Source organism: Larus michahellis, chromosome 4 (genome assembly GCF_964199755.1).
Source record: "Larus michahellis chromosome 4, bLarMic1.1, whole genome shotgun sequence".
NCBI classification, from domain to species: Eukaryota; Metazoa; Chordata; class Aves; order Charadriiformes; family Laridae; genus Larus; species Larus michahellis.
Genome location: NC_133899.1, coordinates 81,560,705 through 81,583,705, shown reverse-complemented (window position 1 = coordinate 81,583,705; position 23,001 = coordinate 81,560,705). Strand labels below are relative to the sequence as shown.

The following is a 23,001-nucleotide window of genomic DNA, read 5'->3' as shown; positions in this document are numbered from 1 at the left end:
CGGCCCACTCATTATGAATTATGGCTAGTTTCTGGAAAAACTTAGACCTTAAAGGCCAGATCAGGAGAAATATTGGGTGCTCTCACTGCAGACATTTTTTATGTCACAGAAAAAGGAAAACAGAAGAAAATCTGGCATGACATTTGCACATATTCTGATTAGACCATGCATTCTTAAATTGTGAATTGTGAAACACAGTTACAGGAAAAAAACCCATCCTATTAACTTTTCCCCTCCTTATCTCAAATGCAATTCATCAATTTATCTGAAGGTTGCAGGGACTCCTTACAATATGGGAAACACTTAGAAGTTCTAAACTACTTCACCAGAAGTTTTGCTTTTTTGTGGAAAAGGTAATACTGCCTTTTCCTGCTTTTCCTTTTTTCTTATCCTTCTTTCTTCTACAATGTGTTTTACACTCCCATATTACCTGAACACACCTTCCCCATCAGAATTGTTGTTCCACATATTCTTCCTGAATCATGTGTCTAACCACCATGTCATTTTTTTCCAAATCTTTGCCTGTCTGGTCTCCACTTCCAAAGATCCCTGATTTTTCCTCTCTTCCTCCTCTAAGATAGAAGAAATTTCCAATCAAAGTAGAAACTCTGACCTTTCTCTTCAGATCTTCAGAGACACTTCAGCAACACCTGGAAATAAAGCAAAGGATCAACCAATGAGCCAACAGTTCACTGATGACTGTAAATAACTGCTGGTCAGGCTATTTAAATCTGAAAATTACTAATTCTGAAAAGTAAGGTGCATTTAATTTTTAAAATCTTCATTCAGGTTTCCAGTGCAAATTGGTAAAAACTGCAGAAATGAACCTTCAGCTACCTGACCATACTGTTCTCCTGCAGTATTTCTGTACAGCAGGTGCTTTCTGACAGACACTGAGATCACCCGCGTTCTCTCAGGAGCAGGGGCACTGCCTCTAGTTTCAGCCATTTTTGATCACTCTGTATGTTGTGCATCAATGCTGTGAGAAATGGCCCGTTGTGAGCAGGAGGAAAAGCCTCTGCATTTGTATGACTGTGTGATGAACTACATATTCTCTTCCCTTCTTACTCCACACAGGTACATGCTTACTTTCCAGGTTAATGTCTCTGCAACGATCCTCTTCAGCAATGAAAACAACTCTCTCTCTGAGCAGGAGCAGTGAATGGCTTTGATCATCCAACGTGCTATGACTTGTGGGTACAGTGGTGATGACAATAGATTCAGAAGAAACACTACAGCAGCAGATCTTCAAGCTGATGGTTTCATGAGGGTTGCAAGATGGATGAGTAAACTACTGCCCCTGTCACCCATAGCACGACCCAGAATGGCATGTAAGGCCTTGTGTCACATGGAACAGGCTGCTTCTGCCATCAGACCAGAACCATGTTCCCCCTGTGTGATATAACATTGTTTACCAAGTTATGTAGGTAAGAGAGAAATGTATTCCCAGAACGTAAAAACCTGGGAACATAGTGTCATATGACACAGGGCTACATTGAGACATTCTGAGCCTGAATTTCAGAGAAGCTGAGGTCAGAAGTCAGATCCTCAGCATTTCTTAAAAGCTCTCCTCTTTTTAATTTCTCCTTTGCCAGGCATGCTTACCATAATCTGGGTGCCATTGCTTAAGGTCATTCTGTTATTTAGGTAATTAATGAGAAGACATGCAAATCTTTCCTAACACTGAGGCAAATGTTAATTTTATGCTTTATTGGTTTGTTTTTCAAAACTATGTGCCTGTGCTCCTGATTTTCTCCTTCTGTTCCAAGCCGAATGCGTTTATCACTTAACACCAAAGGATGATTAAAACTGCACTCAGAGCGCAACGTGGAAGATGATCGCTGATAATTTAACCATTTGACTCTGCAATGCCATTAGGCAATTGGCTGTTGACATGCCCTTTCTGCTGGTAACCCCAGTTCAGGTAACCAAGTGGCATGTTGTTTAAAGACCGCATTCTAAGAGAGCTGTAGAATAAATGAGGAAACTGAACTGGTTTCTCTTCAGATCTCAACAAGTTCTCATTTTTCATCTTTCACAGTGTTTACTCTCTGCTTTGTATCTTACTATTTTCATTTCTTTTTTTAATAAACACATTTTCTCCTCTAGCTTCTTTCTTAGCATTAGGGGACAGAGCTTGGACTTCAGTTCAGGGCAAATTAGAGTAAAACGAAGCTTGCTTTATGGTAGTGTAATCTGCTTAGCCTACTTACAGTGAGAAAGCAAAATGCAGAAAGGACATGTCAATAGATAGTTACAATTATCTGACTCTTTGTCTACCTTTTAAAAACATGGCAGTAAAAGGAGACACTCAGGTCCTGGTGAGTTCCAGCGGGTGGTTCCACTTGGGCCTTTGTGAGGACAGTGGAAAAAGCAGCTTAAAAACACCTGACTGCACTCTGCAGCATTAATTTCTGTCATTACTCCAGCAGTTTAGACACTGTCAAAGCTACACACCCCAGTATGTGCTCAATACTGGGAGGTGTCCTGAAGCTGGCTGTCCAGACTAATGATCTTTGTGTGTTACCTTCACATGAACCCCAGGCTTTCCAGATAAGGCATGTTTCGGGCCTGTATGGCTGGGCAGTGCAATGCGGTTACATCAGGATTGGTGACCTGGCCCACAGAAAGGTGACAGTAAATGATGGGTTTAGACTGGAGAGAACAAGCCACAGACTCGGGCTGTTTAAATGGGCACTGGAAATCTCCACTTTTGATTTTTTTTTTCTGCCAATATATCATTCCCTTTGAACAACTCTGTGGCCGTACAGTGAGGCAGTTCAGGACTAGTCCAACAAAGAATAAACCAGCAAAAAGAAACACAGACTATTATTTAGTGAGATCAAAGGTCCCTGCTCAGGTTCACTATTCACCCCCTCCCTCTTATGTGCCCAAGAACAAGAATCAAAAGACAGAAGCTTCTGCCAACACCCCAATATATATATCCTAAGCCTCAGTTTAACTGAGCTGAAACTCCCAATTGCACATTTCTGGAAGCAGAATCTGTAAAAACAGTCTGAAAAAATCAGTAATGGCATTTAAAGAGAAATTAAAATGAGTCTTTGATCAGATTAAAGACAGTGTTTTTACCATGGAGTAACTTAGATTTGGGAACTTTTGCCCTGCATACAGCTATGTCCAGCTACCTTATTGCTATAAATAAGAAGGAATCCTTGAAGGCACATATCCCTCCTTAGACGCAGTATCTGAATTTTCAGGTATGTCAGTATAAACTCAGATGCAGACAGGATATAAATTCAATCATTACATTTGATCCTAACCTAGTATTAAATATGAATCGCAACTAATGGGTGTATTCCCGAATAAGGGCATATACATTCTCTAGTTATCACATGTAATAAATGCCAGATTATAAATACCTCACCTGCGGACAAGCGCTGCATGGCTGAAGTCTTGCACAGCTGTTTTTGAGTCAAGCAAGGACTCTCCTTGCAGCTCCACATACTCACTCTCCTCTTGCGCTGCCTCCCTTTTCTCTGCCCACGATTTGGATATGGCTCATGTTGCCCCCCCACTACAGCGCTGTGCTCCATTATGTGTGGGTTGTGCCCTGGTTCACAGGTGCCTGCAGAGAACTTTGAAGAAGGAGACATGGAGCACGAATAAGGTGCCAGGAAGATTTTCTCGCTTTGGAAATATTTGTATTTCCCTTGCTACCTATCTTAAAAAGCTGACACTGGCTGAACTCTTTAACATATTTTCTGCCTGAGCCCGTTCCCAGAACTGAGATACTGTAGGCTAGACTAAGGGTTGGGATGAGGTAATTGACAGAGTGAGGTGGAGCTGTTCAGCCTCTTCCTGTTACAAACAGTAAGCTAGTTATTTCTGTCAGGAGGACACTTGAGATTCCCTGCACTGTGATGACAATTCCCTCTTTTCCTGGTGTTTTTAATAAGAGCTTTGACTTCTTAGAGAAAGTTCTTTCCGAGTCTGGAAAAAAACCAAAAAGAATGAGAAGTAAGGCCTCTGAAAGTTGGTACTACATTTAAGGAACCTGACAGAGCTTCACGACCCTTAGTTGGGATGGCATAAGCTTATTACAGGGTAAGTTTCACTCTTAATTTGCAGCAAGACAAAATAACCTTTAATTCCTGTCTTCTTGCATTCAAATATAGGATATGAGCAGACTAACTAGAAAAGTTTCTTTCCCCATTTCATGCACACCACTGGCACATGCAATAGAAAAAAAATGTAGCTGGCTGTTTAAGGTGATCTATGAACTATTAATTATGAACAAGAGCTACATCAGAACTGAGAATGCAGCTTGTATTTTTACCTCTTGGGATAGAAACATCATAGCTATCTATTTTACTGTGTTTCTAATTAAGCAGTAATGAAAACAGGTACATACTATTAAAAATGTGCATTTTGTACATTTGTACATAAATCTGTGTACAGCATGCTATATGTACATATGCACAGTATATACATACAGTATGCACACATGTACAGTATGTACATAAAATGTACAATTGTACATAAAATTGACAATAGGAGTTAAAAGACATACCTTCTAATAAAAAAAATATAAGGAGAGAAACTAATCTGAACATTTATGATTCTGGAGTTCAGATTCAACTCATTTTAATGCTTACAAGTTTTGCTCTCGCTTGGTGTTTAATTCAGTTTTCAGCTTCTGTCCTTGAGCACCGACTTTTATAAAGTCTCTCATTACCTCTCCTTCTGGCCCCAAGATATTTCTAATCCTTCATTCACACAAACAGAGATATCCAGCTACAAGTATGTGCTTATTTCTATTTATCTCACTTCTTGATGACATTTTTCTGTTCATTTTAATCAGTGCATTCCATCCTAACTTGTACTCTGTGCAGATGCTAATTCACTAGTTATATCCTCAAACTCTTTATCATAACTAATGAAAATATGAAGTATGAGCTCATCAAAACACATCGGGGGCACGGGCAAGAGCAGGCACTCTGAACCTGGTAGATTGTCCAGCTAATGTTACAGATGGGCTCTCCTGGGAATGGTCTCAGGCAGGGAGGTCATCTCTGGCGTCACCTGCCTTTCAGGTTTTTACTTCTTTTTTGCAAGCCACTGCCTCTCTTGAGATGCCAGCAAAGTACCTTCCTGTTCTGTGTAGAGCAAAATTAGCTCCTTTATTGTGAAGTTTAAACTGTTAGTTGGAATAGAGTAATTTCTTGCCATATTTACACATAATAAAAATGTTAAAACAATGCAGTTTCCTTTGTGGTGGTCAGAAAGAAGACAGTAATAGGGGAAAGCAGGAGAAAAGGGTTCTAAATCTGCACTTCTCCTCAAGAAATTACACCTACAATTTACTTGTTAATGCTCTCGTTTTTGATAATTTTCAGCTAGAAGCTCTCAGGAGTAGGATCACTCTCAGCCACTCTTCCTCCTTCCTCTTGCCGACAATTAGCATGACTCAGTCTACAAAGCATTGGCAGTATTAATGACTCAGCCATGTGACACGTGCTCCATCAGTCCATCTAGGCATTATTTAAAAAAGAAGCAAATACATTTTTTTTGTGCTTTGGGAAGACATCTTTCAGTTGTATAAAAATAAAATGTTCCATCCAGCCACCCACAAAAGGAAGTGACTTCACAAAGCTGACCACTTAGCTGCCGCCCTAGTAATTGTCAATATATTTTGTTTCTTTCTAGCAGGTCAAAAAAGTATTTTTCCTTTTGGTTCACATACAATTTGAAAGAACTCATATTCTGAGTTTAAGGTATATTTTTGAAAACCTGACTCATATAAAGCTTGTGGCTACTTGCCTCATTCAGTCTGTAGCCTTTACGTACAGAATGCTGTTCCCACTGGTAAAGCCACTGAGACTGGAAACCAGAGCACTTCTGTCATTCTTTCTCTCCTGAATGAAGTACTGTGCAGCACATGTTCTGTATCAGGAAGAGCTTAGAAAGACACTCCAAAAACAGAGGAGATTCTATGTTGTTTATGAAGTTATACATCAGATATAGGGGATACATTATCCATTTAGAGAGTAAATCTATTTTCAGTCCACAGCTATCATGCTCAGTACGCTGTGGAGCGAAGCTGCTTCCAGCAGCGCTGATCTTAACCATGTTTTGAAAGTTTCCATGATCACTCACGGAGTTCCAGTTACCAAAACTCTTTCTCCTCTAAACACATAAGGGATGTGGCTTATGGTGGTATTTTCCATTCTTTGCTTTCTTTCCAGTAAATTAATCTAATTTAATGTTTTCAAGAGAGGTTCTTGCGTTATTTTATTCACAGAGTGAGTCTTAAGGAACATTCCCCAGACATGTCCCTTTTTTTTTCTTGAGTGAATGCAGAGGTTCTGCTGATATCTGTTAGGTGTAGGCATCTTTGGAGGTGACTATTTAAATTGTCAGCAGATACTAAACACCACTGACAGTTTCAAAGTTTAGTAAAATAGCCAATACATTCACAACAGCATTATCCCCCCCGAGGGGAACCAAGAACAGCATAAAACAGTCTAAAAGTCTTCTGATAGTCTAGTCTAACAAATATCACTTACGCAGTATATTTCAACTTCAAAGTGATCTAGTTAATGAATCCTTAAATTTCACTCTGGCAGGAATTCAGAAAGCTCCATAACACCGAGCTGATTAGAGTTATCTTTTCTATTTTTAATGAGATATATACTAACACAGGGAGCTTACTGCAGAATCAGCGTCCTGGGAACAATCTGCCGGCCAGGCGCTTGTACTAACAGAATGCGAAACATGGAGCAAGTTTGTTTTGTTGTAATTGTTTGTTGTACATCTTACAGTGGGAACTGTGGAGAATTTAGCAAGAGTCAGACATCAGCCTAACCTGTGTTGTCAAGTTACGTGCATTGGGGTAACACAGAGAGGCTACACAATGCAAAGCAGGTTAATTAGAAGTCAGACATTCACTGAAGCAGGCTCTGCCTGACCCCTTGGCTCTGAGTGATTAGTGGACAACAAACATGCCAAACTGTGATTCATTCCTCACTGTACAAACCACTACACCAAAGTAAGAGATAGCCCTTCCAACACTTAACATCTACTCTGCACCTTTTGAATTGTGATGCATACTTTATTTACATCTTTCAGTATGTGCTTTTCCTCCTCGGTTTCAGGATTATTTGGTAAACGTTTTTCTGTGTGATAATCTGATTTATAACTTTACTTCCAACATTCTTCAGTTTAGTATCTATTTGATGTTTTGTCAGAGTTATCCAGACAAGAAAGAAATCCCACTATTTGAATCGTTTTACCTGGAGTACCAGAAACAATGGGATAATCAAAGAGAGATGACAAACATGATATGCATTTACAATAGGGGAAAAAAAAAAATGCTATCTGGTACGGTGTCAGCAATTCCCATCTTGCTAGTATGTACAATTTTCTACTGAAAGGGTTTGAAAAAACAAAGGATTCTGTCATCTGGCACCAGTGCCCACAGCAACAAGTTCATAGACCTGACTGACTCCTCACAGCACTAGCATTTCTGAAATACAATTAAAAATATTATAATAGTGAATTACATGGTTTAATAATTTGAAATTATCCGATTCGAAACATAAGAAATTCTGAGCAAATTAAAGCTTCATGTAGAATCTGCTCACGAGTCGAAGCTTTATTTGGAATCTGATCATAATTTATAGTTTGGATTATTTCCTCCCACTGGATTTGGCAGGGACTGTATTTGTGTAATAGCATATTAGACTATTTAGATCTTAAATGAATCATCAACTTCCTGTAGACACTTACACTGTAACACAAGTGTTTTTTGTGCAGTGTAGCAATAAAGCAAAAGCTTTTAAGCCCGTTGTGTGCTGAACTGCATCTTCCTCACTGTTTTATAAAGATCTATGATCTCAGGAAATACAAGCTCTAAAATTATACTGCTATAAAATTACTTATCTGTTATATCCTGTACAAGCAATTTCATACCATGACTAAACACGCATTTAAAGTTAGTTGCAGCCAGAGTATTCAGATAAACGAGGCTGAAGTTAAATCTTAGAAACAGTGCCCAGCTCTCTCATGAGACCTTCCTTTCTAGCAAAAAGACCCTGAGGAAGGGCTAAAGATTTTTTAGTAGATACAGCTGGAAAAGGGGAGAGAGGGTGACACACTATCTCCCTCAGCCAACAAGCGGGCCCAAAAGCTTATGCAATGCATGTTGTCTGCACAGTTTCAGAGTGTTCTCTCTGGAGAACACTTCACTGAAATACTTCATGCAGGCGGGGAGAGTTGAAAGGTTAAGGGGTGTCTCATTGCTAAAAGATTGCTTGAGGAAATAGGTGCTTCGAGGTCAGATTCGGCTTGAATGCCAAGGAATCTGTGAACATTGGGACATGACGCACTAGCTTTTCTGAGGGATTTCAAACCTTCTTACTGACAGGAAGGGACGTGAAGAAAATCTTGTGAAAGCTAAAAAGAGTTTTCTTCCTTCCCAGGAAAGAGCAATCCGGCTCACCAGAAACAGCGCACTGAAGCTTTCTTCTCGAGAGGCACAAACCGGCTCCAAACACCTAAAAACCTAACCATAAAAATCAAATGAGGTTTTCCCCTTTCCCCCAAAGCCCACTGCCGTTCCATCGCCCCGCCCCAGAGCCGCCCAGCGCGGCCCAACCGTCCCGGCCGCCCGCCGAGGGACTCCCACCTTCCGTTCTCACCCGTAAGGCCGCACCTCACACCGCTACCGAGGTAAAACGGACCCACAAACGGATTTTATCCTGCCCCCCACAGGCACCACCGGCCTTTATTTCCCGGCGGGGACGAGGAGGCCACCACACACGGCGCTGAGGGACACCCTACACCACATTTACCCCTATTGAGCGTATTACACGCTACCGTATATACCCATACGGCGAGCAGCGCGTGAGTGACGTTCCGCTCCCCGAAAGGAGGCGTTACCGTATTTACCCGCCACTGACGCACCACCACATTTCGGGGCGCCAAGCCCAACACGTGCTCCCGTATATCACGGCGCAGAAGCGCAAAGAAGCCGTAATGACTCTCATACAAGCGGCGGCGCATGCGCTGTTGGGCGATGGGGGCGTGGAGCCGTGACCCGGTGGGGTGAGGAGGAGAGGCCGCGGTCCCGCCTTACTTCCCGCCGCTTTCGGTACCGGCGGAGGCCTTGCCCGGGGATCCGATTTTGCCGGCCGGCCGGTGGGGAAGCATGGCGCAGCGGAGGGCGGCGGAGCGCGGGCCTTGCCACGGGGCGGCGGAGAGCGCCAGGCACCAGCGGCAGCTTCTAGAAGGTGCTGGGGGCGGGGGGGCGGCTGGGGCGGCGGGAGCGCGCGACCTCGCGACCTCGTCCTGCCAACGGCCGACCGCCAACCGTCAATCGCCCGCCCAACCGCCCGCGGGGGCCGGGGACGTTGCCCTCTGCGCCGCGCAGAGGGCAACATCCCCGGCCCCCGCGGGCGGTTGGGTGGGCGAACGGTCGCCTGAGGGGAGTCGGTGTCTGTGAGGGGGGCGAGGCGGGCTCCCGCTGCGGAGCCTGTCAGCCGCTACCCGCGGCAGGGCCCGGGGGGGCGGGGGCAGATATAGGGCAGCAACCCGCCCCACACGCACGGTAATGAGGAAACACGCGTGTCTGTGTGTTATTATTCCACTACCTGCGGTGCAAAAAGTGGCAGCGTCAGAAAGTGCTGTCAGAAAGTGTCAGTTTGCTGTATTGTTGTCCGCAAAGTTGTGGGGTTTTTTCTTATTTTTTTTTTTCCCCCTCTGGAGAAGATGTCATTAACCGTGGGTGAGATACTCGTGCTTGTAAACTGCTACATGGATGCTGCCTTCGGTCTTAGCAGAGCCAGAGCACACCTGTGGGATCGCGCTGACCTTAAAGCGAGTAAAAATTGCCAGCTTGTCCAGCCAGCTTTGTTTTCAGTCTGTGGGTTTCATCATCCTTTCGCTGTGTTTCACAACAGTGAGGTGGCAGGGCAACCCGCTTGAAGGTTACGCGTTGGCATTGTAGTCATGCCACTGACATCTACGAATGTAAATACAGCCTTGGCCTTTTTTGTGTTCTTCAGGTGAACAAAACTGATGCTCCCTGCAAAGTTGTGCTGGCCTAGCAGTGTCTGAGGAGAGAGAGTGTTTTAATACATCCACGCACACACACCCTAGTGTGGATGCAGAGAGTTCTTAGTGTTTGTTTCTCTGTTTAAAATTCTTTGTGCTTATAGCTGTGTTTGTGCTAATCGGTGTATTCCTTATATATGACCATATTCCTTATATATGGTAAGAATCTAAAGTATGGAAGAGGCCTAAAATGCAATTGTGCCACTTACTGTACTCCCACTACTTCCTTTACACAAGAATTTAAAGGCTAATAAACCCACATAGATATATCCAAGAGAACTCTCTTATATGAGTGTAAAATATGTGTAATTCACAACTGTAATCCTTACGTCCCAGGCTGGTGTGTATATTTACATATGTTTTCTCCTGATGAGTGTTTCTCACCTAACTGGCCAGTGGTTGTGCGTGGTGTTCTTTCATAGGAGGAAAAAAAAATATATCTGTGAATGAGCCTGTCCAAAGTTGCATTGTACATACTGAAGATTTAACTTCAAGTTAAATCTCTAGTTAACTAGAGTGGCGGAAGATATCATAGGATGGTTTAGGTTGGTAGGGACCTTAAAGATCATCTAGTTCTGACCCCCCTTCCATGGGCAGGGACACCTCCCACTAGACCACGTTGCTCAAAGCCAGGCAAAAAGGAAAAAATATTTATGGCTTACTGTGTTTTGCTCTGTTTTTTTCTTTACAAATGTATTTATTAATTGAGGCTTAAATTATTACAGGTCATAGAAGTTGACTTCTATGGGATGTTTGTCAGTGTAAGAACTTCAAATTTGTTTGAAAGCTCTCAGGAAATGCGAGCAATGTGTTGCATATGTTATAGAAGCATTAGTGGGAAGATTATGTCCACAGAGAGCTTACGTTAACATTTTCTGAAAGTATAAGTTTGAAATCTGTTGTAAGATGTGAGAATTTTCTTTATGTTATTGTTGTTTTGGTTTGGTTTTTTTTTTAAACTTTTGTTTTTGTTCAATTTCAGGGAAAGCTCAGGCAGAAGGTGGATCAGCTCGGACATCGCTTCTTATTTTAGTGTCTATCTTCTTATCAGCTGCTTTCCTTATGTTCCTGGTATATAAAAATTTCCCACAACTTAGTGAGTAAGTATGTCAGGAAAGATTAATTTATTTGCTTTTCATTCAGTATCAAGTTTTAGAGGAGCCTACATGGGGTTAAGTGATTTTTTTAAACTGACATAAGTTAATTATAGATATAACCTTATTTTTTTTAAAGGGAATTTGAGTTTATAACCTAGAATGTCAGGATACAAAGCTTATATATTGAAACACGAACTGTTAGGATCTGTCTAAACAGGGTTGTACTTGGCCTAGGGTTTCTGTTGCGCAGTTGAGATATCATGCTTTGAAAAGTTACCCCCTGTCACATTAGCAATGGTAACTTGCTATGTTTTTAGCCCTCTTTAGTTAAGAGCCAAGATGTGCTTGGTTAGGGCTAGGTTTATTTTAAAATTTCTTGTGCGCTGATATAACATATAACTGGAGGCTGTCATTGGAAGGGGACATCTTTCTTCCTTCATATCTAAGCTTCATGTTCTCTTTCTCCTTTTTGTTGCATTTAGTGCTCATATTGGGAAGGTAGATAGCTTGACAAGATGGAAGCCTGCTTGCTGACAACTTTCTTTTTTTCTTTTAGTAGTTAATTTTCTGTCTGATTAACTTGCTCAACAAGTTCAGTTTGCAACAGTCCAATCACTAAGTCTGATACAGAGGAGGAGAGGACACTCAACTGTGCTGCCCAGGGTTGCACCAGATTAAGGTGTGACATGAGATTTTGCTCTTAAAGCTTTGTTTGTTTGTGAGGTAAAGCTCTGCTGCTCTTGCTGCACTTCAAATGTTATGACCCTAGTGTTGAGGCAGTTACAGTTGGTTTTGGCTGAAATGTGGACTGCTGTTCAGTTGCCAAGGTTTGGTTTGAGTAATTCTTTTTGATCAGTAGTTGGTAAGAAAAAAAAAAAACAAAAACAACTTAGAAATGAAGCAGATTATTGTCATGACATAAAAAAATGATTTCTCCATCTAAAATGGAGAATTTTCTCATGCAGAAAATGCTGTAAATATCAAGTGTTCCTGTGAGAACAGTATCACAACAATAATTGTAGTTTGTTTGCTGAGGTTGTAGTTTAGTGATGTAGTGTGTCTAATTATTTATATATTCAGTAAGTAATTTTACTATACTGTTGGATTATATTTACTACTATTCCTGCTTTTTTTTTTTTTCCAGAGAAGAAAGAGAATGTATAAAGGTTCCTAGAGATATGGATGATGCAAAGGCCTTGGGAAAAGTCTTGTCCAAATACAAGGACACATATTATGTTCAAGTGTTAGTGGCTTATTTTACCACATATGTTTTGTATCCTTTTCATGATATAAAAGGCAGCTTTGATGTAGTCGTGTTTCTCTGTAAAAGAAATGACAAGTACAAACTTATAAATTCTTGATTATGGATGAAGAAGGCTAACGTTCCTATGTTTGTTTATAAATAGACACAAATATTCCAAAATCTTTGAAATTAAAAACATTTCTTGTGTGTTTCAGTATGCTTTTGGGACCAAAAGAAAGGATTGAGTTGAAGGAAATTGCTGCATGCATGTATAGTAGTAAATGCTGTTGGGATTTCTGTGCAGTTTCATCTTGGCTGTGTCTGTTATGGACAATATTTTTAGCTTTGATACTAGACTTTGTCTCATTTTGGTGTTATGCTGAATTTTTTTATTGCAAACTGAATTACCAGTTAGAAATTACTGTTGATTCTGAAGGAAAGCTGAGACTATTGCACTTTTCTTCCTTGAGACATTCAAAAGCGTCACATAAGGGTAATTTACAGCGTTTTTGAAGGAAAGCGTTTTGAGCCTTTTTTCATTTCTGCAGTGCCCACATTCAAAAAATGGATCTCTATTTCCTTTTAGAGAGAGCTAAACTTCTGAGGTACTTTCTGCCTAGGGAGATACAAAGGCTACCTGTGTTCTGTGTTAACTTCTTTTTCCTGAGTGCTGAATATATTAAGTAATCATTAAACACACTCTTAACTGGAACACTTAACTAAAGGTTAATAACTTTCAAAAGCTGTGTAAGTCTTTTTCATAGTTTAATGCAGGATGCTTTTGTAACTCAGAAAAATTGATGTTGAATGTGCCATTAGCATTTATCCTCTAGCTCATTCTTTTTAAGTGTAGTTCACAAATAATAGATTTATGAAGAAAATTATAATGTTTATATATTAACAAGAAGTAGAACGGAATTGACTGTTTATTGAACTACTGTAGTAGCTGAAGTGACGACATTTATTGTCTCAGCAATAGACTGTGTCAGTTGACAAGCATGCTACAGTTATCTTGGAACCTTGACACTTGCTTAGAAAAGCTGTACTGGTTGTAATGGACTTTAATATTAAGGAAGATTATTTGTCATTTTGAAATTTTAGTCAATTCAACTCAGATAAAATAGCGTGCAAATTTTGTTTGATAAGATTTCTATCTGAAGTGGGCAATACATCATAGTCTCAAGTATGCCTAGTGTCCTAGTTTGAGGTAAAACAGAACCAGTTTTCTGATTTGTAATTTAACTTTTTAGCTGGGCCTCTTCTAACTGACTAAAGTCTGAAATTAACAGCATATTGTTCAGAAACTGTTCACTCTCAGGGCGATAAGACCTGATTATACCAATGAATGGTATGCACAGAGGCTCTTGCTTATACTTATTGCTATAACAACCAAGGTCAGCTAACTTCGTTATTTGCCCCATTGGAGGGTCGGAAGCAGAGAAGCGTAGAGGGGTCCCACGTGCAGGGAGGAGCAGATGGGACAGGTGACCCAAAACTGACCGACAGGGTATTCCATCCCATGTGCATCACCCTCAGTGTAAAAGCTGAGGGATCAAAGGGGCAATGCTGCTCTGGCTCGCTCTTTCTTCAGTGGCCGACATCTGAGGAGGACCCTGTCTGTTTGTCTGCCTTTGATCCTGATCCGAGCATTCCTGACTCTAGTTCTGGAATTCAGCTCCTGTCCATCACTGACTCCAGTCTGGGACTTTCCCTGTGTCTGCTGGTGACACAATTGTCAATCTGGGAGCTGGATATGGTTTTGTATGCATTGTATGCTTTTTTTCCTTTAATTTTTATTATTCTATAATTATTTCCTATTTTCTTATTTATTATTATTTTCATTAAAGTAGTTTAGTTCTTTTTCTAAACTCGTGAATCTCCTTGTCTCTTCCTCTGCTCTCTGAGGAGAGAGGGGGGGAGGGCCATCTGTCGTTCTGATTGGCCAGTCTGGCCAAAACCACAGCACCTAGAAAGGCTTAAGCTCAACAGGCTATTCACTTATGCTGTAGAAACTTAATTTTTGCCTTTTTTAAAAATTCTGACTGAAGTTAGTGATCATGTGTCCTAGTTACCTAGTGATTGCACCATGCCTGTTTGTAAGAAGGTAGTAGTTGCCTTCATGCGTGTCAGTCTCATGAAACTTGTAGTAGTTATGGGCTCGGACAGGAGTAGAGAATATCTGAAATCTGTGTATTTCTAGTCAACAATATAAAATCAGAAGTATGTGTTTCCTGTAATGCCGCAATAAATCCCCGGTGTCAGTCGTAGCACAGATAAAGAGAAAAATGTAGTACAGCTTTTATTATTTAGTGACTTATTTTTGTACGTGTAATGATGAATCTACCCCTTGTTTCTCTATGCTTGGGCTTGTGCTACTCTGCAAATGTATTTTGAAGTAAAGAGGCTATGCCTATTTATATTTATGCTTTTTCAAATTGTAATGTGTATCCTGAACGATTAGAAAATTAAGAATTGGGTAGCTTTTTTAAAATGTGTGGGTTTTTTTGGTTTTGGATCCTTAACAAAGATGCATCCAGCTTGCAAACATTTGCTATCCCTGGGTCTATATTTCTCAGTATCCTGTCAGGGTTTCTTTATCCCTTTCCGCTAGCCTTATTCCTTGTTTGTCTGGTAAGTATGGAAAATAGTTTGCAAGGGCATATATTTCTATCTATTTGGAATACAACCAAGCATCTAAATGGTTTCCTGTTTGAAATTATCAGGGTCTGAGTGAAATAGGGGTATCAATCAGTTCTCATTCAGCTCTGTTGTGAGCATGGCATTACCCACAAAATTCACTGTAGCATTGGGTGATGATCCAAAAAACTAAACTGTTTCTCCAAGTTTTCTTAATAATGGAGGCACCTGGGTGTGAATCAGCCAGAGTTTCCTTTACTTTAAATTTGTTTACACTCCACCAGAACATGATTCTAATTTCAGAACGTGATTACTGTGTTTTTGTTATCACACTGCAAAACATATCTGTTTTTAAATGGATTAAATACCCAAGAAGCTTAATTTAAGGTAAGAAATGTGTGCTATTGGCAAGCTTCAAAAAATGTCATGTGCAAAAGATGCAGTCATAATGAGCCTAAGTACTTAAGAATGAGACAATTGAGTAGGCATGGAGGACCAAGTTGATGAATTTTGAAGTCTGAATCTCTTTAATGCCATTGTGCCCCTTAACTTGCAAAGATTTCATTGTTCAAAATCATAAAACAAAACTGCAGAAGCACTCAATAGTAACTGCTAAGTAATCAACATTGTCTGCTTTGAATGTTAAGATTGCTCTAAATGCCTTGGGAATAAAGGAACTGTGTTGGGTCAGCAGCATTCTTAGGGAGTGTGTGTATACTGCCAAAGGAGAGCCCTTCAGCCTCAATGGGGGTCTGCATAGAAGCAGGCTTTATCCAGCCAGTGAGCCAGTGTAGTTAATAGGAATATAAGGATAAGATGAATTAGAATTTCTGCTCATTTGTTCTTTCTTTTTTTTTTTTCTTCCCCCCCCCCCCCCCCCAGTGCTCAGGACTTGGAGCTTCATTCTGCTATATGCTTTCGTACCTGGTGGGACGTCCTGTTGTATACAGATATTTAACAGAAAAAGCAGTAAAATGGTCAGAACAGGTAAAATTTCTAGAGATGCTGAAACTTATGATAGAAAATGTATGTTGGAATAGCATGGAAAACTAGGGTGTCTTGTGCTCATGTATCTAGTTACAAAGAAAGGATTCTGACTCTTTTCTGACACTGTAGTTACTTTCTCTGAGTGTTTTTAAACAGTGGGGAGTATTCCTGGTTTTATGGTTTTCCTGTGAGGAAGCTGTTTTTACTTAGGAAGTGTTTGCAACTGATAACCCCCCTGGTCTAGCTAATGTCAATAGGAAACCTCCAGTTTCAATTGAAAGTAATAGCTCTCTAAGAATTGGAACTAATGAAAGCTAAGTTTATGTCTTTTATAGGGCAAGAAAACCCATAGCTGTATGTCTGATTGCAAAACCTGAATTTGAAGAGGTTATTGTGGTTGGAGCATTTAGAAACTTTCTCTTACAGTATTTGGTAACATTAGTTTCGGCAAGTATTAATACTTGATGATCAATACTTGATGAAGTTAAAGATTTTGCAATACAAAATCATAGTGTGATTAGTATTTTACCTCATGTCTCTTGCTTTGATACTCTGAAATGTTCAAACAGAATTTTTTTGCAAGTATGAAGCATAACTTACTACTGTACCCTGTTCAAGATTTTTGAATCATGTAAAAATATTTTAAACTTGTTCTTCATTAGGTAAGATGTGGAGTTGTCCTGCACAATTGACCTTATTAAATAATATAGTAGTGTTTTGACTCTTGACACAAGTAAATCTTAATATTGCAGTATAATCTTGGGGCTGTTCTTTGAGTGGCAATGGTAGAACTGGGTATGTGATTTAAAATTATGTAATTACACGTGCAGTTCATACTGCACTGTTTCCAGGTTAATTGGACTATACCATGCGTGCATTTTGAGGGCTAAGACATTTTATATGTAGGATTAATCAATGTTTAAATATTCGTCCTTTGCCAAGATTAAAAAAACCTACAGTGCTATTGCTGAACAATAGCAGGGCTACTGACTTCAGTTTTGCAGTTAAAGCTAAAGTTGGGGGGGGAAACCAGGGTTGTGACTGGTGTGAGTTGCTATGCGAGATGTCAGATGAAATTGCAATTAGACCAGGCTTGGTTTCAACTGTTTCGGGCCAAATGACCATGTGTAGGCTTAGGCTTAGTGACGGTCTGCCAGGATACGACAGAAGTGATGGATGCTTTGCTATCCTTATAACTTGGTTTGAGGTTACAGTTCTTGTTTAAAAAGGATGATGTGCTAAAGCCAGGCTGGAAGGAGAAGAGGCTTTGATGTAGTACTACTGTAGGGAGCTTGGCCAGACTTGAGAATATAATTAAGGCCGTAAATAAAGTTGGGGCTATTGTGGTTGTTTCTGGGTAACTGTTAATGCTAGATAGGTCTTGCAACTGTGTTGGCAGCAGCCACCTGAGGAACTTCAGAGCCATGACCTGGGTAAGTTTCCAAGTGAGGAATACAGCTGTGTTCCAAGTTTGATCGTGAGTTAGGGCAGAATGGGTTGAGGAACAAACTTCATTGCTAGTTCCTGCAACAGCTTTAGGAATAGGATGACAAACTGGCCATGTTGATTGGGCTGCTGTTAGACAGGCAGAGATTGCTGCGCTAAAGTTAGGGTTAGGCCTGCTGCTGCGATGAGTTACTTGTTTGCTGTTTAAGTTGGCTGATTCAGACACATCATCATCGTGCTCTACCACAGACTGGTATTTCCAGACTAACTTCAGTACTATTTAACAGGTGATTCACTGATGACTCTTCCTTGAGTCACTCATTGTTTAACTGATTTTTATGTTTTCAACTTGTACATTTCTACAAAAGATATGCAAAAAAACTACAAAACCCTAACAAACCTCTAGTAGTAAAATCATTGTGTATTTTCAAGGCACTGAAATGTACTGATTTTTTGTTTGTTTTTGTTTTGGCAGGTTGAAAGACACAGAGAACACCTCATTAACTACATAATATTTTTGAGAATAACACCTTTTCTTCCCAATTGGTTTATCAATATAACATCTCCTGTAATTAATGTGCCATTGAAAGTATTTTTCATTGGCACTTTTCTAGGTAAGAATGCTGGCTAATGATCTGCAGTTTGGTGGTAGCCATAAGAAGGGATATGATTTGCTCTCTGCATGCGTTGTTCAGCAGAGATCACCACCTACTGGACAGTTGAAAGACTGCTCAAGAATATTGTTTTGATGTGTGGAGTTTATAGCATCGAAAGATTTTAGTACTCAGGACTATTCTGATATACTGCATCAGAGGTAATGAGCCCAGGCTAATTACTTGCTTAAGGAAACATACATTATATGAACGCTTTATTAGTAACTTTTTGTTCCATAACTTTTGTTCCATTAACTTTTTGTTCTATAAGCTCCTGTTTTGAGCTCAGCATAATTGTGGGAGGATGTATGTGACTTTGATCTGAAGGAGTGTTTCTCCCCTTCTCACTCCATTTTGTTTATTGTAATATAACTTCCTAGGAGTGAATTAATAATTTAACTAAGGTATTGCTGAACACTTTAGCTTTGTAACTGGCATATTTTTGCAAATACTTTTTAATCTGGTTAGGAACAATCCATATTTTTCCTTTACGAACTTAAATAAAGTTCTTAAATAAATAAATCTGTTTGTAGAGAGACAGCTTGAAATCTGCCGAGTCTCTAGAGAGCCGAGATTATTTTCTTAGTCCTCTGTGTTTGAGTTGGTGTTAAAAAATATTAAAAATAGCATAAACCCAGTTCTTATGATAAGAGTTTTTTGTCTTTAAATTTTGTATTTACACCTTCTTTAGAAAAAAAAAAAAAAGTACAAGGTAACAAAGTCTGAAATTTTTGGTGTTAAAAAGTTGGATGACTAATTTATGATATTCACCCTAATAATCTGTTTTTTCTTCCTTTGCCCTCCTACGCTTCTAATTCCCCGCTCCAGGTGTGGCACCACCATCTTTTGTAGCCATTAAGGCAGGAACAACGCTGTACCAACTTACAACAGCAGGGGAAGCTGTTTCCTGGAACTCTGTTTTTGTTCTCATGATTCTAGCCATCCTCTCCATCCTACCAGCTGTCTTCCAGAAGAAACTGAAACAGAAGTTTGAATAAGGATCAAACTGGACCAGAATTTCTCATACTTCATCTCAGGATCAGCAACTTCTGATATTTGTATATTTGCTTTTCTAATGGATCTTAAGCAATTAAAGGGGAGGCTTGCAATTGATAAGAATGTCTTTAAATGAACACGTGGCCTAAAATTGAAAGAACTCTGTTCAGAAATGTACTGCATATAGTTTTGTACCCAAATCATCAGTGTTTTACTTTGGGAAGGTGGATGTGTGACCCTCAGGATGAGGGAAGCCAAAACACAGATGTAACATTTTGCTCTGATTACATGCAGAGCAAAAATTGTAATGTAGACATAAACTACAGATAATGCTTTCTACAACTTGCAGGAAAAAATCCTTAATTATTCAGTCCAATTTTGTAACATTCTCTGTAGGCTTGCATGTGATCTGGTCTGAGTACATTTCTCCTCAACAATATTTCTCTTCTTTTTTTTGCCTTTGGGAGTTCCAAAATAATATCATAATATAATAACGGTGCTCACTCAGAAACAAAGGTTTTTTTGCAGTACGTTAACTACAGCGATATTCTCATCCTGATTGTTTACTTCTATTTATTAGTGCTGTGTGCATTTAAATACTTGAACCTACATCTGCTTTACTACCTGGATTAACAAAAGCAAAGTTTCACATCATTCCCGTTTGTCCTCCGTAAAATTTTATTCTGGGAGAGGATATAGGTAGGGAGAGAGCAGATTAGAATTTTTATCATGGGTGGCTGATGATTTTGAAGTTATAATTTTTTTAATGTTGATTGTTTTGCCAATATTTCACTTGTATAGATTTATCCTGCCAACTTAAGAAAATGATCATATGATTATATAAAACTTTCAGTTCTCACGTGATTTAAAAATGTTTTAAGCAGTGTAATATTACCATTTCTCAAGCAAGATGTAAAGTATAAAATTTTCCATTGTAGCTCAATTTGCTAGAAATGTCAGGTACACAAATTGGTGCAGCTCTTATTAAAGAGATGATTCTGAGTAACATTCAAAGCATCACGTAATGGAAGTCTTTTATGTCAGTGTATATACAATTGAATGGATGATTCCATTGTCTCGTAAGTCAGTAATTGGCAACGGGCAGCCAGCTATGATTCACCTTTAAGTAGAATTATATATATTCACTTAATAAGGTATATGATACTTCCCCTTGTATGCTTACAGCTGTTGTTGTTTGTTGTATTGTCAGTGGAATCCCATAAAATGAGGCCCTGATCAGCAAGGAACTGGGGTGTGCATTTAAGTTTTATCCTACTGAAACCAGCGCTGCTCATATGCTTTAAATTGGTGCCCCTGAAGTATCTTGCTGAAATGGGAGTTGACACATTAGCATATGCTCCAATGCAAAGGTTTATTTGTCTGTATCCTCATGTTAACTCATCTTATAATAATAGATCATTGAGATGTAAGAAAACAGTTACATAAATGTGATAATGTGAAAGGTACTGGTACCTTTAAAGAGTTTTGTTCTTTTTGTAACATAATGTTAATGACTCCTTCATTTCATCAAAGTATTACATGTAAATATATAGTAAATATTATTGATACACTATTTGTCTTTTATTTAAATCCGGGCTGCACAGTAAATGGTATTTTTTACATAGGTAGATAAAGGAATTCATGTCACTTCTGTTTGCAAGTTTATTGTAAGATCATTTAGCTTCAGCAATTGTTTTATTTGTAACTTCTTCTAAAAGTGTACTTTATTGGCATTTAAAACTGAACAGTGATTATTTTTATTGCTGCAGCTCTCATCTCTGAGGTCATCTACCCAGGGGATTTATTCCGTAGTAAACTTGAGTGTGAATTTAGCTGTTGTGAGCAAGGGTCCCCTGGACTATTGAGTGTGAAGTTGCTGTAGATTTACAGCCTCCTTTTTTGCATAGTTAACTTTTCATGCAGATGAACTCTCAGAATAAATTACCTACTACTTATTGGCTAGTGCTTTTCTCAAAATTTGTCTCAATTTCAGGTCAGTGACAGATGCTGTTGTAAAATCCCTTCTATATAAAATCTCTGTAAAAGCCAATATTTTGGTAGAACCTTGACACTAAAGAAGGAACTGAGCTATGTTTTAATTTAATGTGAATCGTGCTATCACTTGACGTTTTCACTGAGTTACGTTTCACTGTGTACATGGGATCAGGCTGTTACTGAAAAACCTGTTGTTTCAGCTTAGACTAGGTTCCATCACAGTGAGTAAAAGCCTTAAGACCTTAAAAAGGTTGAAAATAAGGTTCTTTCCTTTTGCAAAACCTTAAGGTTTGTTTTTTTTTTTTTTTTTTAACCTGTCCGTTCTGTGTTTATCTTCAGCTGCTAACGGCCTCAGTTTCCTACCCTATGAGGACTACTTCTGAGGGTTGGGAAGAGTAAGGAAGGCCTTGTGAAAAAGGCAAAAAAGCACTGGGCTGTGGAATACTGCACTAGCTTACATTTTCCTTTAGTGATCCCGCAAGTGATCCAAGAGACAGCCATAACATTTTGAAGGGAAAACTAGCTACCATGAAACAAACAGGGAAATCGGGAAGATGTAGCTTTGTTTTTTAATTGCAAGGAGTTTTGAGGTGTTAGGCTACCTGTTTATCTTCTGGATTTTTTTGTGATACCTGCATGACATCATTACTAAATGTCTCTTGCCATTTGATAATAAAGCTATTATATAAAACATGAAACGTTGTATTTCTGAGTGCAATGAAGCATGCTGAACTTCCCACTAAGCTTTATTTTTTATTAGCCTGTTTAAAAGGGATGCGTTCTTCTTAAATGGTATTTTTAATGACTGAGTAAAAATTAAACAGATGATCACATCTGTAGATGAGATTCATTCTGTTTCTACCTTTATTTCAGCACATGTAGGTAAACTTGACTTCCTTTTCTGTCTGAAATTAACTTATTGCAAACAGTAATTTTGCAAAGTTTTTATATTTTTGCACTGGAATGCAATTTGTTTAATCTCAAATAGAACCATTTGCATAATTTGATCTTTTTTTTGCATGAATTCCTGATGGAAGGTTCATGTGCTAAAGTTGTAATAGCTTTGTTCACCTTCCCTTAATGTTCTGTTATGTCCAGTTTATGGAATTCTTTTTTTGCCTTGTATAGAAAACTGATGGTGAAAGCTTGCTGGCTGAAGGGTTGAGACAAAAGAAGTAACACTTAAAAAATGAGAAGTCTTTTGTCAAAATGCTGGTGAGCCTTGCTATTATGCGAAGTCAAAACATGGTTTTTGTTGCCAAGTAGCTTTGAAGATTTTTGTGTGTTGTTCCTGAGAGTATTCATCATCTGTAGTTTCTGTGATAACCTAGTTTTATGTCGGTAACTAAAATGCGGTGTGGATTGCTCTGCTTTGCGTTAGAACTGGAGTGTGCTGCCTGCCTCATGCCATGCAGTTTACTCTGGATTAAGCTGAACGACCATCAGGATCCACTCAGCCAGGTAGCTGAATAGGACCGAAACACCCAGCAGCTACTGCAGGTACAATTTTACAAAGCTGAGGACTAACTGAATTCGATGCCTCTGAGAACTGTTGCTACAGAAATGAAATTTATAGCTCTAGTGTTTTACACTAGAAATATATTAAAAAGGAACAAAACAGGAAGTGCATTTCCTCCTGTTTCTTAGTCATGTATTTTTTTCTTTCTTTCTTGTATGTAATAACAGTGGAGTAATAACTCTGGGAGTTCTGTGGGAGCTAAAACACTAAGAATCATACCTCTAGTCAAATCCCTCCATTCAAAATTGGGTTCAGCACAGTGAAAAAATACTGTCCCAGAAGTGCCTTGAGAGTGCCTGCGTGTTCCTTAGCACTCACTACCGTGCCAGTGCCAGAAAGGGAAGTCTAACTATC

General features: G+C 39.4%; 1 protein-coding gene across 3 annotated transcripts; it reads left to right on the top strand.

The window, feature by feature from the left end:
* Positions 1–8,983: 8,983 nt before the first annotated feature.
* TMEM41B (transmembrane protein 41B) lies at positions 8,984–21,826 on the top strand. 3 transcript variants are annotated; one of them, XR_012586855.1, is made up of 7 exons: positions 8,984–9,251; positions 11,057–11,174; positions 12,316–12,444; positions 14,952–15,045; positions 15,934–16,038; positions 17,960–18,298; positions 18,966–19,095. XR_012586855.1 is itself a non-coding variant. In XM_074585925.1 (7 exons), exons 1-7 carry the CDS (start codon positions 9,170–9,172, stop codon positions 19,133–19,135), a joined length of 837 nt encoding a protein of 278 aa, XP_074442026.1. In that variant the 5' UTR covers positions 8,986–9,169; the 3' UTR covers positions 19,136–21,826. The 3 variants fall into 3 exon arrangements, 2 of the variants coding, with proteins under 2 accessions (XP_074442026.1, XP_074442027.1); XM_074585925.1 differs by having other exon boundaries at positions 8,986–9,251; positions 17,960–18,098; positions 18,966–21,826; XM_074585926.1 differs by lacking the exon at positions 8,984–9,251 and adding an exon at positions 9,449–9,883 and having other exon boundaries at positions 17,960–18,098; positions 18,966–21,826.
* The last annotated feature ends 1,175 nt before the right edge of the window (positions 21,827–23,001 follow it).

Excerpts from the sequence above, each read along its gene's own strand:
- TMEM41B (XM_074585926.1), top strand. The coding sequence starts at position 9,730 with ATGTCATTAACCGTGGGTGAGATACTCGTGCTTGTAAACTGCTACATG. Across the intron at positions 9,884-11,056 it reads GCCAGCTTTGTTTTCAGTCT|GGAAAGCTCAGGCAGAAGGT; the intron begins GTGGGTTTCATC and ends GTTCAATTTCAG. Across the intron at positions 18,099-18,965 it reads TTTCATTGGCACTTTTCTAG|GTGTGGCACCACCATCTTTT; the intron begins GTAAGAATGCTG and ends TCCCCGCTCCAG.